This window comes from Panthera onca, chromosome C2 (genome assembly GCF_046562875.1).
Source record: "Panthera onca isolate mPanOnc1 chromosome C2, mPanOnc1 haplotype 2, whole genome shotgun sequence".
NCBI lineage: Eukaryota > Metazoa > Chordata > Mammalia > Carnivora > Felidae > Panthera > Panthera onca.
The window spans coordinates 60,248,935-60,267,558 of NC_138347.1; the positions used below are offsets into that span (position 1 = coordinate 60,248,935).

At 35.2% G+C, this 18,624-nt stretch overlaps 1 protein-coding gene and 1 pseudogene across 3 annotated transcripts in view; one reads left to right on the plus strand and one right to left on the minus strand.

The window, feature by feature from the left end:
• Positions 1–18,624, plus strand: part of GRAMD1C (GRAM domain containing 1C) — a 102,518-nt gene that overhangs the window by 72,971 nt on the left and 10,923 nt on the right. For all 3 annotated transcript variants that reach the window (XM_078453015.2, XM_078453016.2, XM_060639961.3), the window contains 6 exons: positions 1,201–1,363; positions 7,917–8,054; positions 13,784–13,902; positions 15,478–15,620; positions 16,413–16,516; positions 18,070–18,246. In XM_078453015.2, the coding sequence (XP_078309141.2) occupies positions 1,201–1,363; positions 7,917–8,054; positions 13,784–13,902; positions 15,478–15,620; positions 16,413–16,516; positions 18,070–18,246 (844 nt within the window). The remainder of the gene's footprint in view (positions 1–1,200; positions 1,364–7,916; positions 8,055–13,783; positions 13,903–15,477; positions 15,621–16,412; positions 16,517–18,069; positions 18,247–18,624) is intronic.
• Positions 5,317–5,467, minus strand: LOC132684513 (U2 spliceosomal RNA; annotated as a pseudogene).

The window sequence follows — 18,624 nt, forward strand, 5'->3', positions numbered from 1 at the left end:
AATATAGAAAAGAACACAAAAACTGTTCAAATGTCAACCACGAAAAGATAGTGACTGTTACTTTTCCTACAAGTATTTGTCTATATTCCTTATAATAGGAGCCATACCTTAATTGAAAGAACAGGAGAAATATGTGTGTAAACTTACTCAGCATCTGCTAAAGAGGCTCTGGATCAGCTAAGTAGGCATGTTGCTTTGCAGTGTGGAACTCCCAAATAAATCAAGTCTCAATTTCAGCAGTAATCTCTGCTTGAAGAATCAGTTCTCTGATGGGGGTAGTTTAATCCTTTCACAAATTGTGTCCTGGGTCCCAGTTGTTATTCTGTTCTCTGAGTGGCCAATAGAAACCCGTATCCTCCCTGGAGTTTCACTGCTGCTCAAAGATCTGGGGCAGGAAGTGTAAGGATTACAGATATGCTCTCTTTCAATGCAAGAAAGTACTTTGCTATGTAGTTGATATTTTTTATGCTGGTCTATTAAACCTAATTTTAATACTGTTCTACTTGAATACTAACACAGCAATAGCATTCATACTTTAATGCCTAACATTAAATTTATTATAGAAACGACATCTCTTGATTAAACCATTCTCAGAAAGTATAGATACATCATATATGGGATATATTTTAATGCCCAATCCCTTAGTTCTTTAACAGCAAAGCCAACTGTGTTCTTAGGAGTTTGCTGTGAAATTGTTTCCTGTTGAACCTCTTTCCTCCACTGTACTCTTATGTGACTCTTATTCTCTTTATTTGCTTTCTCTTTCCCCTGTAGTTACTGGTCTTCAGAATGGGGGAGTTCTCTTCCTTGAGATGATGGGGCAGGTATTGTCTGGGGACACTAATCGGGTTTGACTCCTCTCCCTTGCCCACCCTAAAGAATCTACTGCTCTATTATTGTTGTCCTCTGCTCCCCTTTCCCTTCTGCTCAAGTGATGCTCACATGATGTTAACTGTGAGTTCTTCTTATATGATGTTCTTCCTAAATTTATTGTTCAGTACTGTGTCAGAAGATGATTTCAGAATATATTATCATATATTATTGTTTACCAATATTTATGGACTGTATTGGAAATGTGATGCAAACATAACAAACACATTTTCCAAACAGCTGTATTTTCAAGAGTCTTTATTATTAAAGATCTCACTTTAAAATCTAAGCCAATAATCTGTTTTTTAAACTGGATTGTTTTCCTTTTAGGGGTTAGGGAAAGAGGAACCCCCAAGTGAGAAACAGATCAAAAAGAGTCCTTTACTAACTTCCGAGAAGAGGTTAAGTAGAGTGCCATCAAAATCACTGGACTTGAATAAAAATGAATATCTTTCTCTGGACAAAAGCAGCACTTCAGATTCTGTTGATGAAGGTAAAGAATTTCTTATAAATTTTAATAACATTTCAGTTATGTCTCTTAATGTTTATCTTTGTATTGGGTGAGTGCAGTTTGAGAATTTATTCACATTCTCACTCTATAAAAAACCAAAGGAATGGTGGGAGTTGATAGAAAATAGGGGAAAGAAGCTGCCAGATCTAACCCATCTCCACTTTTCAGAAGCCTGGATTGTGAGGATTTCCATCACATTTAGCTATTAAAATTCCAAGCCGGAAGTCAATGGAGATGGAGCAGTAGCAATGGAAAAGCAAACCTGAATAAAAATCTGCATGGTGTTACAGACACCATAATTATACTTTTTTTTGACTACCAAAAAAAAAAAAAAAAAAAAAGAAGAAGAAGAAGAAGGAAAAAGAGAGAGATGCAAAAGTAGAGAATATAATAAAAATAAAACCCAGCTGCTTAAAGGAAATTTTATAGAAAACCATTTTCTACTTTCTCTAAGTTAATACTGAAAACCTGGGGCTTGTCATACTTATTAAGTGGGCATTTTAAGGAATCTTTCTTTTTTTTTTTTTTTTTTCACTGTAAGATTGTTGACATCTGAAGTCAGTGGGGAGACATTGGGAAAGATACCAAGTAGTGGCTACTTTCCACTTTCAGGAAGGGGTACAAAGCTAGTGGATTTTACTGTATCTGCTTTCTATCTGGCAATGCTCAGAATATTGGGAATGGGGACATTATAGTGGTTTCGATCTGTAGGACATGACTATATTTGCTAGTTCAGTTACTATTCAGATTAGACCTGGTATGGGATCTCCTGAAGTCTTTTACTGTAAGTGAAAACCAAATCCATGAAAACCAAAACTAAATCCAAGTCAAATCTAAAATCAAATCCAAATCCAAAAGCAAACCAAGACCCAATCTCTGAAAACCAAATCCATATCAAGTTAGACTTTGGTTTGGGAATACTGTAGTAAGTATCTTTAATGAAAACTAAATCCATGATCTTGAAAATGTAAATAAAAATTCAGTAGTTCCTAAAAATCATAGAATGCATTTGGACAGTTGTTGAGTTCTTTTGAAAACATAGTTGAGAGTTTTTTTTAAGAGGATTGAGCTCCATGAATGACTAGACTCTCTTAGTGTCCTTACCATTCATGATCTGGTGTGCTGCAGTGTGTATGAATTAGTAATCTGCCTGACTGAACCTCTGACTTTAGGAAGACCTACTCTGGCACCCAGTGGCCAGATAGGTAAGTGACACCAAAACAATTTTCCCCCTCTTCTTTCTCACCTGCTCTTTTATAAGAATGGTCCTCAAAAAGAAGCTTCCTTATTGGTCCTAAAAAATTAACATTAATGATAAGTTACATAAGGGATAATATATCTCATAGAAGTTGTGTTCATATCTAGAAATAAAGAATAACAGCAGTGTAGTTGCTGTATTGCATGTTAGCCCTGGTCACATTTCCTTCTTGCTGATGTCCCTTTAAAGACTGGTTTTACAGCAGTAAGACTTTACATGTAACATTTAGCCTTCTTTTGTGGAGGTTTTCTTTAAGGTGCATGTAATGACTTTTTCCTTATTAGGTAACAAATCAAGTACTTCTGTTGCTTCCCCTAAGTAGATTTCAAAATTTCAGGCTTACCGTAAGTGGCTATTATAAGGAATCTATTTTTCATTTTCTGGAAGTTGTGACCTTATGAAGATACTTGAAATCAGTGAAGGGGGGAAAATAAGAAAGGTCAAAAGAAGAAAACCATCCCAGGAAATCTGTGTGTGGGTTTAGGGAGAGTTAGGTAGATGGCAGAGTATTCTAAACCAAACATCATCTTATTTAAAATCATAGTATTTTGATCTACCATTGTAAGCAGTCTGAGTGAGAAATGAGAGGATTTCCTTTTTTTCTCTCTTCTGCCACCTACAGATTGTAATCTTTGGGAGAGTACCATTTTGAAGGAGAGACTCCTTCTAGACTCATGTATCCTCATGAGATATCTTACAGAGGGGCCTGAAACTAGTGTGCTCCCTTTGATGTGGAGTTTAACTGAAGCCCATATAGGAAAAGTTAGCCTAGAATCTGCTTTGACTCATTCTTTTTTTAATGTTCTTACGCTATGGTAGGCCACCCACCAAGATTGAAGGGAGCCTTTTTAGGGATATTTCTGTACTTCCAGAAATGGGTTCTGGGCTGCCACCTCCTGAACAAAATGCTGAGCATTGTGTTTTAATCTGTTAAGCCATATATGAACTTGAAAATTTGATATGTAATATTTCATAGAATAAGCTGTAGAAGAACCTTGTTTATCTAGAGTGCTGTTGCTGATAGGCTTTCTGCAGCTCATTAACTACACGCTCAGTTTTGGGTAGGAGTGCAGAGAATTTGAGAAGATGCTAGGAGTTACCTGGCAGATGAAGATGAGTTGACACAATGTATCCACATCTACAAGTATAATGAAATTGTGGCTGTATTTTTGGCCAAAATAACATTTCTGTTGCTATCAGGGTTTACTTCTTTCACCTGCCCTGTTCTATGCGTGTCATGGATAGTCTGTGAAACATCTGCCCCAGGAGGTAGAGCCTTGAGTGGAAGCTGACAAACTGGCTGATGTCATGAGATACCAGGGCTGTGTCATGACAGAATTAAGTTTAGTTTTAATTGCTTAGATCAGAACTTGGTGTGACAGGGTGCCCTAACCAAAGTCACTTATGTTGAGAATGGAAGCTAAGTGAGGCAAAGATTTAGGCTGGGGGAGGGGCACATAAGAATAACAAAATTAGAATCCATGATCTACAGCTGACAGACCAAGATGAATTGGAAACTCATGCAAAGAAAAATAGGAATCAGATATCAGGTGATGCTAATTAATAAAGGTGAGGCCAAGTAAGTCTCTGGGGAAAGCAGAGAAAAGCCATGAAATAGTCTAGCACATCAGGGAAGCACCATGAGACTAAACCAGGTAACCCTGACATAGTTACCTGAGGCAGGTTTTTAAACAACACTCTCAAATTGAACTTGGTTTTTCACATGTAAAGAAAGCCCTCAAACTATGTCAAGAAGACAGCAGGTCACCAGTTTTTAAGAAGATTCAGGATTGTGCGTCCTTAGTTACTTAATTAAACTCCAAACAAATTGTGCGTCCTTAGTTACTTAATTAAACTCCACATCTGCTTTTCTTGCATACCTATCTGGTACATTTTTCGTGAACTCTCAAAACACTGTCCACATAGGGTTTTAGTTTCATTCATGCCCATGTCCCTCTCATATTTATTTATCTGACTCACTTTTCCCATCTTTTCCACTGGCTACTTTCAAACTGATAGGTTTGAATATTTTCAATTCAAGAGATGTTTCTTCTTTATTGGAAATAGTAACCTGCTCTCAGGTTGAGTGCTGTTCCCTTCCCTACTTGAAATACCACTTGCTAGCTTCATATGTCACAGCAATATCACTGGTGATCTTACTTGGATAGGAGGCTTTAAAGTACTGTGAATGTCATACATAAATAATCCCAGATGGAAATAGTTTATTTCAGGTTCTTACTTCCTTGAATTAATTTCCATACAGAAGGTATTATTAATTTCTGATAGTAATACCACAAATTCCATTTTGTCAGTCATAATATAGAATCATTGATCAACTAATTGAGTTTAAATGAAATATGAAAATGTAATGTTTATGTGAGTATAGTTTGTTTCCTTCATAAATGTGAATAGGAAACTTACTTTTGAAAAATTACAGTTTAAGAGTTCCTTAGAGAAATGACTGCTTCTAGGGCTGAGGTGGGGAATATGCAAAATGAGGCTGGAGTTTCTTGTAGGGCCAGAAGTAAAGAAATGCTTCAAAAAAAAAGGAGGTGTATCAAAAGGGCATAGGAGTCAACCTGAAAGAGCTCCTAATGGCCAAAGTAAAAAAAAAAAAAAAAAAAAAATGAGCAACAAAATATATAATGATAGTATTGGATTATAACCTAAAGTATAAAATAACTATTCATGAGTCCATACTGATACAAATAATCAAATAAATATGTAAATGGAGGACAAAACACAAGCCTTCCTTACAGCGTTTCAAATAATATACATACATACTCCCCCTTCTACACTTGATCTTAGCCAAAAGGCCGAGAAGCGATCATACTCCCCCTTCTAGAAAGTGGAGCTTAATTCTCTTTCCCTTGAGCATGGGCTGAGCTTAGTGACACATTTCTAACAAACAGAATATGGAAAGGTAAAAATGGTAACTTTACAGAGGAGGAGCCTGCCAGACGCCACCGTAACCAAATGATCAAGGTTACCATTATCATAACTCATGCTGATACCCTGGATCCCCAGAGTTTGATGAGAAGGGGACTTCACCTTTGTGGGTGTTCTTCCCCAAATCCACAACCCCAGTACAATCATGAAAAAACAGATGAACCCAAATTGAAGGACATTCTACAAAATACCTGACCAGAGTTCTTCAAGTATGTAAGGCCATTAAAAAACAAGGAAAGAGTGAGGGACTGTCACAACTGGAGGAGATGAGGGAGATAAAACAATGAAATGCAGTGTGGTATTTTGGATTGGATCTTTGTACAAAAAAAGGACATTACTGGAAAAGGGTAACAATAACACCGAGCTTCATTGATTGTAAATCTAAAATTATTCCAAAATAAAAAGTTAAAAAATATGGTTGCAAAATGGAAGTCCTATAAATAAAAATTGACCGTAAGATACTTTTTTAAAAGCACTTTCAGTAGCCATTCATTCAGAAATAGTTATTTAACACTTTTATGTGCCAAATACATAATGTATATAGGTGTTTAAAATTGACATGATCCCTACTCAGATGGAACTTAGAGTCTTATGCAGGAGAGAGGCAATAAACAAGTCAACAGGCCAGTAAAGATAATAATTACAATTCAGGATAAGTTCATGAAGGAAATGAACAGGATTAATAGAATCATCTATACTTGTTTGTTTTCTTTGTGAATATATCAATAATTTTTTCGATGAACATACATTCTATTTCAGAAAAAGCTATTTCTCAAGCCTAATTGGGAAGTTATCTCAGAAAACCTTAGCATATTACCTAGTTTCAGTGATTTATTTCTCTATGGAAGGAGCCATTATTTGAAATTTCTGTGACTAGCTTTTGCCTACACAAAGTATTGTTGCAGGGAGAAGGTAAATCAATATCGTCTGATATCCCTAAGTTCTTTGCACCTGTAGCAAAATAGAGAAACACAAATCATTTGATGAGGGAGAAAAAGGAATAGTTGGGGTGAAGGCAGAACTAGAAGAGTTTTTCTGATTCTTAAACTACTGCCTTTTGCTTGACCGGATTGCTTCCCATGGCTTAATATTGACAGATGGCCTACACAGACAGTTGTCAGAGCATGATATCTGTAATATGGGGGGCTTTTGTCACAGTTTTTATTCTGTATTGATGGAGCATAATCCTTGAAATAATAAATAATCCTAATCCTGAAATCATTAAAATTTCATATTGGATTGCTTTACTCTATTTCCTTTATCAGATTCTTATTCCTAGCTGTCTTTGTTTTTTTTTTTTTTTTTAATTTCCTTTTTGATTCTTTTAAGTTAAACTCCTGGCAATAAAATAGAGGTTAAGTTTGTGTTGCCCTGGAGCTGTAGTGAATTCAAATTCCATTTCAGTCACTCACTAGCCATGGAGCTTTGGCAATTCTCTCTCATTGCCTCAGTTTCCTCATCTATACAATGAAGATGATGATAATACCACTCATCTCACAGGATTGCTGTGAGGATAAGATGAATGGGTACTTGTAAGGTGCTTAGCACAATGCCTGATATACAGTAAGCACCATATAAGCATGGGCTATTTTATATAATGTTTCCAGGGAATATGAGGAGAGGTGAGCAGATATTGCTTCTTCATTTGCTACTGGTAGTTTTCAACATCATCATCATTATCAGGTTCCCAGAAAAATTAAATATTCCACTGGGCTCTACTTAGCTTTGAAGAATACTTTTCAGAAGGATTTCTTAGTTCTTTTAACGTATGGTATTGAGAATAGGTTGTGAATACGATAAGACTTGTCTTGGGGCAGGTGGCTTTAAGTCAGGTTTGAAACGTTATTCAGGCTACCAAGTTGGTGAGTGCAGCAGATATTAGAGCCACTCATGACTTAATATCTACTGAATGTATGACCATTCAGAAATAGGACCTGCTAATTGCTGTGGTAGATATATCCCTATATATCCCAGTATTAACCTTATCATTTTTGAAGTATTCTTTTGAGTGATGTAGTACAAGAGTTTGATATCACTCAGGTTAAATATTTTTATATCTTTAGGGTTTTGATGACTGAAATATTGATCTATATGGTTTAATTAAATATATATTATGTATAATTATATACAGTACATATGTATATAATGCCAATTTAGAGTTTTAATAGTGTTTTGGAATGTGCTGATCATTGTAATCACATTTAAAAACCATTTTGTGCCAAAACAAACAAACAAAAACGAAATCTTGAAATTACCATTCCTTAGTTTCTTCCCTTTCAGTCCTGTGTTTTTTGTTGTTGTTGTTTCCTTTTGCTGTTGTTTCCCCAGAAAATATGCCTGAGAAAGATCTTCATGGAAGACTTTATATCAACCGTGTTTTTCATATCAGTGCTGAGAGAATGTTTGAATTGCTCTTCACCAGTTCACGCTTCATGCAGAGATTTGCCAATTCTAGAAATATAATAGGTTGGTTTTGTGTTTAATGATAAATTTGGGAGAATTTTATTATCCTTTAAGAGTTAAGCCTATATAAATTAATTTATGTTGTCAGGGGGAAAATTAGACTTTGATTTTATTTTGGTGATAGATAAACTAATATTTAAGCGTTTTGGTTAACTTTACATGTAAGCAGTGTAATTGTTCAATTAGTCAGATCCTACCTACAATGAGGTTCAAACCCTTTGAAAACTAAAACCCTATATATTTATTAATGTAGCAGTTCAGTTATTTGAACCTAATTTAAAAGGATTCTATTGCAGAACAATTGGATTCTAGTAGGGTGTAAATTGGTACAATCACTTTGCAAAATGGTTTGGCAGTAAGCTGAACATAAAAATTCTCTATGACTCACCAATTCTACTAGTAGGTATGTGTATTCTGAATGACATGTGCTACAGTGTTCATAGCAGCATTATTAATAATGGTCCCAAAACAAAACAGCCCAGATACCCACCAGTAATATATGGTGGGTATGGATAATAGAATGGATAGACAAATTGTGTATGTTCACACAAAAGATTACTATACTAGCAATGAAAAAAAAAAAAACAAAACAAATCATTGCTACTTGTAACAATATCAGTAAATCTCACAGATATAATGTTAAGCAAAAGAAGCCAGACACAGAAGAGTGCATACTTTGATTTCTTTATATAAAGTTCAAAAACAGGCACAACTAATTTATGGACATAGAATCAGCATAGTATTTGCTGTGTGGAGAATTGGGCAGGTAAAGAGTGAGAGCGAACTTTTGGGATGTTGGTAAAGTCTATCTTGATCTGGTACACATGTGTGTTTTCTTTGTGTAAATTCATGGAGCTAGACATACACTTGAGATTGCAATGGTTATGGTATATCTCAATGAAAATACCAAAAAAAAAATATTCCAGTTAGGAAATTAGTTAGACTCATAAAAAGGATTGCACTGATTATGTGTTAAAAGTTCTATTTTGCTAAACATCTCAAATAAGCTTATAGTTTGAAACTGAATTTATCCTAAATATTCAAAAATATTTTATAAACCGTGGGAGCACATGGTTTAGATTGCTATACAACATATAAAACAGCAGCAGCAGAGATTCATGTAAGTTTAATCATTTGACATAGTCAAAGAGAAAGTTATTCTACAGTCAGTTTTAAATATAGTTTATAATTGAGCCACTTTATTAACCATTAGATATTATTCTTTTATTTGAAACTTCTATGTATTCATAGATTATATCATTGATATGGATTCTAGATACAAAAAATAATTTATTCTTATTCAGAGTAGTATAGCAAAGTGATTTCTAATTGATAGCAATTGAGTCTTGTAATTAAGAACTCTCTGTTTAAAAAATCATTTTTTTCTGTTCTTCTAGTTTTAAAAATGTGGAATATCTGAGGAATATAAATTTTCCTCTTCACGCAGTAGCTTATATTTAACTATATCTCTTCAAAATCTGTTTTGTATTTTCTTGCTATTTATGTCTACCTGGAGACTTGATATTTCAAAATATTTTTCTTAATTTTCTAAGATGATGCTTGTTGATATTGCCCTGTCATGTTTATGGCTGCAAAGACCCCTGAGGAACTAGTAGGTTATTCCATGCTGGTACTAAATGAAGTTTGTTCTTTGACTCACAACTGTACCAGGTGTCTGATATTTATCTAGCTTCAATATGGATGACTGTGTTTGCTATCTGATGTTTTAAATGGCTTTTGGAAGCAAAAGCTTCTGGCTAATTACAAGTATAGACAGTAATAGGAATGGTGCTGTTTAGACCTACAATTCATCAGAAGTTTTGCCCCCAAAGAGAATCTGCTTACTGTATACCATTCTGCTATCTTCTGAAGTTGTTACCTGGTAATCAAAGTTCTATTTCTTGAGAATAGGTTTCAAAGGCTTCTTTTTAAAAATACTAAGAAGTATTTCTTTTTTCATGAAAAGATTTTGTATAGTCAATTATTTATGAATTTAATTTCAGCACTAAACTAAAATTTCAGCACTACTTGATCTTTTTTTTAAATTAGGGAACTTCTAAATAGGTGTTCTTTTAAATCTTTGTTAGCAGTTGTATGACACTGCTTTTGTAATTCAAAACTCAGTTTTAAGTCTTTTTATTCCACTTTTTAATTGTGAAAATTATAAACTTTCAGAAAAGTTGCATGAATAGTATAATAAAACCCATATAGCCATTCCCAAAATTCACCATTTTTTTTGTTGTTGTGATAAAATGTATATAACATAACATATACCATTTTAACCATTTTTAAGTGTTCATTTCAGTAGCATTAAGCACATTGGCATTGTATAATCATCAAAACCATCCATATTCAGAACTTTTTCATCTTCCCAAACTGCAACTCTGTACTTACTAAAAAATAAATCTCTATTCCTCCTTCTCCCAACTGCTAATGACCACCATTCTACTTTCTGTCTTTACGAATTTGACTACTTTAGGTACCTCAAATAAGTGGAATCATACAATATTTGTCCCTTTGTGTCTGGCTTATTTCACTTAGCGTGTCTTCAGGGTTTATCCTTGTAGCATGTGTCAGAATTTCATTCCTTTTTAAGGCTGGATATCATTCCATTCTATGTATATACATATTTTGTGTATCCATTCATATCCATTGATGGAGTTTTGAGTTGTTTCTACTTTTTAGTTATTGTGAGTAATACTGCTGTGAACACTGATATACAAATATCTGTTTGAGTCCCTGTTTTCAATTCCTTTGGGTATATATGTAGAAGTGGACTTACTGGATTCTTAGGTAACTCTGTGGTTGCTTTTTGAGGAATGGCCATACTGTTTTCCATAATGGCTACATCATTTTACATTCCCCTCAGAATGGCTGCATCATTTTACATTCTCCCCAGCAATGCATAAAGGTTCCAATTTCTCCATATCCTTGCCAGCACTTGTTATTTTCAGTCTTTGTGATAACAGCCATCCTAATGGAATGAAGGTTTGCCAATTTTAAAACTTTATTACATCAAAGGATTCATAAAGGATTCTGCAGATCCTGCTTTTTATTACTTTAATTCAGTATATCAAGTGGCTGATGTGTCCTTTGTACATTGTTGTATTTTAAAAATAATTTCATCCCTGATTTTTTATATCATGATGAGCTTTACTTAGGTATTGGGGGGCTTGACTAGTCCAAAATGTTGTTAATTATATGATGTTCTGGTACATGAGTCAGTAGGATTGTTGGTAACATTGGTTACAATACAAGTGGAAGACATACTTTTACCCTTGTTAATAGTTTTTTTGTTGAGTAGTGTGCAATTTTATAGCAGAGTCCAATGATACCTTAAAATTATGTTGCTAATTAACAATGGATTATTTGTATAATTTTTTTGAAACAGACTGACATAGGACCAAAATAATTGCTTGAAAAGTATTTTAGAATAAATTTTGTATCTTCTTTCATGGACAATTAAATTATTTTTTACAGCAAATTCTGTATGGTAGGGATGCCTGGCTGGCTCAGATGGAAGAGCATGCAACTTTTGATCTCGGGGTCATGAGTTCAAGCTCCATGTTTGGTGTACAGATTATTAAAAATAACTAAATAACTATATATATATATATAATTCTGTAGGGTAGATTCTATAGTTTGTGATACTGCCTTTTGAGTTTAGTTGTAAGATTTTTTTCCACATATTCAAAATGCAGCTTCAGGGTCCCTCAAAAAATCTCAAGGCCTAGCTGTATGAAAGAAGTTGAGTAAAATTGTCTATATCACAAAGCTTTGCTTCATTTTTTGGTGATGGTTGATAGATTAGATAAGTCTTCTGTATTTTAAGATGTTGACAAATAGCAGTCAAGTATACTAATTGCCTAAGTCCATTTGTGTGAACAGCATTAGGTGATTTAGTCAGATCTTTGCAAAAGAGTTCACAATGCCATTACCTATACCTACGTAGTCTTTGCCTTGTTAAATGACCTATGCTATGTTCTAAAAATATATTTCTCTTCAAAGTTATTTTTACTCACTGTGTAGTTATTAGGAAAATAAGAATTATATATTTATATACATTATTTCATTTTTTAAAATGTTTATTTATTTTTGAGAGAGAGAGATAGCGTGTGAGTCTGGGAGGGGCAGAGTGAGAAGGAGACACAGAATCTGAATCAGGCTCCAGGCTTCTGAGCTGTCAGCACAGAGCCCGACGCCGGGCTTGAACTCATGAACCATGAGATCATGACCTGAGCCGAAGTTGGCCACCCCTGAACTGAGCCACCCAGACGCCCCTAAGAGAGAATTTTTAACAAGATCTTGCCATTAATACAGACATTATCCTATAGCTTTCTCAACTTGGAAAAGGTTATGTCATTACATTTCATAGCCCCCTTCTTGATTAAAGATTTTGACAGATAAGCCATTAACATTACATGATTTCTCATTACATGATTTTTCCACAAGTTGGGATCAAGGTCTTATTGTTGCATAATGGCAAATGTCTTTCAAGGTTTGTCTCAATGATGGGAATGTTAAAGTGTTGTTCTGTTTCTGTTTAATAAGGTTGGTGCCAATATTTCTCTTCACAGGTACTGGGGACTTTAAAATGAAGCCTACAGATGAAACAACTTTTAATTTTCTTTTCTAAAGAAAAGAAAGTGTGTTAATAGACAACAATTTAGAAGTAAATGGATCAAAGATGGGGAATATGTCACATACAAGAAGAGGGCCTTACATTTAATTTTACTATTCTTTAATGTTAAAATGATAACACTGTCAAAAGGATATTAGGACTGGTCAAAAATAAAAATTTAAATAATTAAAAACTACTTCTTTCCATTAATCATTGGGGAAATGCAAATCAAAACCACAGTGAAATACCCCACACACCTATCAGAATGGCTGGAATCAAAAACACAAGGAATAACAAGTGTTGTTGAAGATGTGGAGAAAAAGGAACCCTCGTGCACTGTTGGTGGGAGTGCAAAATGGCACAGCCACTATGTAAAACAGTATGGAGGTTCCTCAAAAAATTAAAAATAGAATTACCATTGATTCAGTAATTCCACTACTGGATTTTTACCCAAAGAAAATGAAAACATCAATTCAAAAAGATATATGCACCCCGTGTTCATTGCAGCATTATTTACAATAGCAAAGATCTGGAAGCAACCAAGGTGTCCATCAACAGATGAATGGATAAAGAAGAGGTGATGATGGTGTTGGTGTGTCTGTGTGTGTGTATGTATACGCGCGTGTGTGTGTGTGTGTGTGTGTGTGTGTGTGTGTGTGTAATGGAATATTGCCCAGCCATAAAAAAAGGAATGGGATTTTGCCCTTTCCAATAACATGGATGAACCTGGAAGGTATTAATGCAAAGTGAAATAAGACAGAGAAAGGCAAATACCATATGATCTCACTCATATGTGGAATTTAAGAAAACAAAAGAAAAAACAAAAAGACAAATAAAACCCCAGACTCAAATACAGAGAACAAGCTGGTGGTAACTGGAGGGGAGGTGTTTGGGGGGATGGGTGAAATAGGTGAAGGGGATTAAGAGTACATTTACCATGATGAGCACTGGGTAAAGTATAGAACTTTTGTTCTTTTTGTTCTTTTTGTACACCTGAAACTAATACAACACTGTATGTTAATTATACTTTAAAAAAGCCCTACCTCTGATTCCATTTCAAGTCATACTCTTCAGAGTTTTAGAACCAACTCTTTACGTTTGCTGTGATTAGATGTAGTGTCCACCCCTTGGAAAATAGAACCTGGAGGTGATCAACTGAGAACCATGACCTACACTATAATCCTTAATAATCCACTTACTGGAAAGTGCACCACTGCCACTGAAAAGCAGGTATGTTTCCTCCATCAGTATTCCAAAAGAATCATATATGTGGGAAGAGAGAAACCTGTCATTGTCCCCAGTTAACAAGACAATTTTAAGAAATAAATGGCAAAACAAAAGGGAGGAGAAACTATTACAGATTAAAAAAGACTGAAGAGGCATATCAACCAAATCAACCAACCCTAATTCAAACAAACCAACTAAAAATATATTTAGGAGATTTAAGGAATTACTAATTTTTTACATATATTAATGGTATTGTAGCTGTATTTTAAAGAAAAGAATATCTTTTAAAGAGACACACTGAAGAAATAAAGAGATACACTGGAATATTTATGAATAAAATTATTCTGATATCTGGGGTATCCTTTAAAAGTAATCTAGCCAGGGAGAGCATGGTGGTAGACGGAGGGAATGTGGGGATGGGGTACAGATGAAGCAGGACTGGGCAAGAGTTAACGTTGTTGAAGCTGGCTGTTGAGTTTATGAGGGTTCATTATACCTCATTTCTACTCGTGTGTATGTTTTAACTTTTCCATAATAAATGGTTTAATAAAGAACACTACTGGAATCCAATATACAGGATCATGCCAAGAGTTATAGCCAAATAACTAGAGGGGTGCTGTGATGTATGGGAAGAGATGATAAGATATTCAGTGCTCTACTCTGGCCAGTGTGGCACTGTCTTTATAGTAGAGTTTGTGTTTGACCAATTTATGTTGAGGTATAGTGTATCTGTTCTGCAAATAGTTAGAAAATATCTTAACATCTGAACGAGTTATGCTATTATGGTTTTTGTCCAGTGTTTAAAAGGACTTATTTAAGAAAAGTTTGGTATTTTGACATTGGAGAATCTTTGATAATGTTACAGGATAGGTTGAAAGGGTATGGTTAAAATGAGGAAGGTTTGGCCAGTAACCACTCCAAATCCTGTTAAGGTAGGCAGTGTTTTCTTTGGTTGTCCCCTTTCTTCATTAAAAAAAAAAATTTTTTAACATTTTTATTTATTTTTGAGAGATAGAGACAGAGCATGAGAGGGGGAGGGGCAGAGAGAGAGGTAGACACAGAATCCAAAGAATGCTCCAGGATCTAAGCTGTCGGCAAAGAGCCTGATGCGGGGCTCAAACCCAAGAACCACAAGATCATGACCTGAGCCAAAGTCACACACCTAACTGAGCCACCCAGGTGCCCCAAACTTCCTTCACTTTTTTGGTGAAGGGTGATTGTTAAATTTTTATGAATTTTGGGGTGGGTCTTTGCTTCATCCAGTTTGAATTTTAAATTGTTCCCCTATCAGGAACATTTAAAAATTTTTATAAACTAATGACATACATAAGAGACTTCCTCCTCATACCTAAAAGAAGGAAAAAATAAGGTACAATGAAATGACAGGCAAAAAATACTCTTTCTGCAGGTCCCATCTTCTCAATTCATAGATTGCGTAGCCAACATGAAGGCTCTTCTGGGTTTGTATATAGGCTTCTCATGTCTTTTGTAATTTTAGTATATGTGTTCTAAATTGGCAAGGAATTTGATATATTAAACTTGAACATGCAAAAAAAATGTTTAATCTTATTTTGACAGACACTGTATAAAGAAAGTCGGGAAGCACAATTTTATTTGGTAGATTCAGAAGTACTGACACATGATGTTCCCTACCATGATTACTTCTATACCCTGAACAGATACCATATCATCCGATCCTCAAAACAGAAATGCCGGCTGAGGTGAGCTATCGTAAATGAATATCGTAAATGAAATATTAGTCAGGATAGGTGAGATTTTATTCTGGAACATGTCAATCCTAAAATCTTAGCAGTAGCCTTAGACAACCAAGCTTTATTTCTTGCTCAAATTATATGACCACCAGTGGTCAGCAGAGGGGTGGAGCTCCTTACTCAAGGTCACAAGCTGATGAACACTTTGACATTCTGTAGCTGCACCATCCAGAATATGTGTTGTTTCAGTTGCTACAGGAAAAGAGAGTTCTAGAACTGTGTTCACCGTCCAGTGGCCAAAACTAGTCACAGGACCCTGTTTTATGTCAAGGCAGCTGTGAGTTCTTGAGGAGCACATGGTGAGCACATTGCTGCAATGGAAATAAGAAATGTTGGTGTATTAAAGATAGTGATGTGCCACCATGTGCTTTGCCTGGTCTTAGTTAATGTAGTTACTTTTACCTAATTTATGACCACTACAGATTTTTTTATACAAGGCATCTAGAAAACTTAGAATTTATTTTGAGCCTTTATTGCTGTTTAAGTAAAGAAAATTCAGGGCTAGAGAAAGGAAAAAATAAAATGCCAAGTACTTAGAAGGAAAATTTCATGAAATTATTAGCAGCATATAGTAATTTTCTAAAAAGTTGTCATCAGTGCATAAATTTTCTTTCATAGTCTTAATGACTTTGAGTCCTTTGGCTTTCCAGTGGACATATCTTACATTTAGATTATAAATACAACTATAATAGAACTAAATTCTATCCTTTAAGTAAGCTTTTTTCCTCCGTATTTTATTAGAGTTTCTACAGATGTGAAGTACAGAAAACAACCATGGGCCATTATCAAATCTCTAATTGAAAAGAATTCCTGGAGTTCATTGGAGGACTATTTCAGACAGCTTGGTTTGTAAATTTCTTGGTTTATCTATTTTTGTAAAGATATTAACAAAACAGATTGATAACCTCATTTGGATTCACAGCAGATGACGTTGAATTGACTCCCACTGAAGTGATCCTAACTACCTGACTTGGAATTTGGAAACTTTAATTTTCATTGGTCTAACAAACATTCATATTATGCTTATTATATGCCCGACATGTTCTGCATGCTTTATAAATATCAACCTATTACAATACTGTGCAGTAGGTACTATTATTTTTTTTTCTATTTTACTAAAGAATAAATATTGAAACAGAGAGAGAGGTTAAGTGACTTGTCCAAGATCACACAGTGAGGAGCTGTCACTCCCTGCAAGGAGCCAAGAAGGCTGACTGTAGTGAGAAACTGCATAACTTATCACAAATATGCACTTGGTGTTCCTTGGTGGCCTCACCTCTACCCCGCAATCCTTATCAATGCAGCTTCCTTGGGTTTATGCAGGCCCACTTAGCAATGGTAACACGTACGTGTATGGATTTGGTGGAGGTAGGGACTAGACTGGGGAAGTGATATAGTTCTGTTTGGATATTCCTTAAAATAAAACATGAGAAAAAAAAATATATATATACATAAACATAATTAATTCTGGTTAAAGAAAAGCTGGGGTCAGTCAACTCAGGGTAAAGTAAGGCTTGATTATCTAGTTTGTTGGTTATTTTTCTTGCTCTTCTCTCTTGGCTATTCATTATTAAACTCCTAATCAGGAGCAAAGAAAATGTTATTCAAAAATTAGTTTGGCCACTGGATAATGAGCTTCTAATAAAAAATCTGGTGAAGGAAAGGTCAAAAAAAAAAAGACAAAAATGAGGTTTTTAGGTTGTTTGCAGATTTTTCTTACCAGTACTTATTTTTTGCAAACCCTCATTTATAAACTAGAACTATTATATGCTCCTCCTTCCTTTGATGTTGACCATCAAGTACCACAGTCTTTCTTGGAAATCCTTCTAATGATCCAATGTAAGTGGGTAGCCTGTTGTTTCCATAACTGAAATCATTATGTTAATATTTAATATAGCACATGGTGAATTTGCTCTGATGATTCCATCATTTATTAATACAGTCCATTCTTCCTAGAATAGTGAAGCCTCATTATAGGATCACTTTATCCTCCAAAACTTTTTATTAATAGTAAGGTTTGAATCTAGGCCACAAGAGCCTAAGTAATAGTTAAAGAAAGTTACCAAGGCTTTAAAAAAACAAACTGAAGGGGCGCCTGGGTGGCTCAGTCAGTTAAGTGTCCGACTTTGGCTCAGGTCGTGATCTCACGGTTCATGATCTCATGACTTGTGGGTTTGAGCCCCACATCAGGCTCAGAGCCTGGAGCCTGCTTTGGATTCTGTGTCTCCGTCTCTCTCTGTTCTTCCCCTGCTCACGCTCTCTGTGTCTCTCAAAATAAATAAAACAATTAAAAAAAATTAAAAACATAACTGAAAATAAAACAATCCCCTCCCTACCCTCACATCTTATAGTCAAGAAGGTTTCTCTGCTGTCTAAAGATTTTTTTTTTCCTTCTTAGAATCAAACTTATTAATGGAAGAATCTGTGTTAAATCAGTCCGTTGAAGACGCTGGAAAACTTAGTGGCTTACGAAGGAGAAGGCGAACATTCAACCGAACAGCAGAAACAGTTCCTAAACTTTCTTCTCAGCGCTCTTCTGGAGATGTGGGCTTGGATGCCAAAGGGGATATTTCAGGTAGCTATTATGTAGTAAACAGATGGAAGATTTTAGTTTACTTATGAAGCAGTATACATCTCTTGTTTATAGGACACATCAGAAAGGAGGTTTCCCTTTTTCCTCTCCTTTTCTGATCATGTTTATCAAACTCGGACTTCCTTCAGTATAACTAATATGTAAGTGTAAAGAAGCAGTTGCAAAATGGCAGGCATATGGCCAATAGAGGTGTTTTATTTGGCCCACATGATATTTTAAAAGGTGGGAGTTTTTATGTAAAAACTCACATCTGACAGCTCTGGACCCAAATCTCTTCACAGCAACAGTTGCTGGAGCTTAGTAGAAGCTGTGCCATTAGAGCATGTGCTCCCAAGTCACCAGTCCCCACCACTGTCCCTG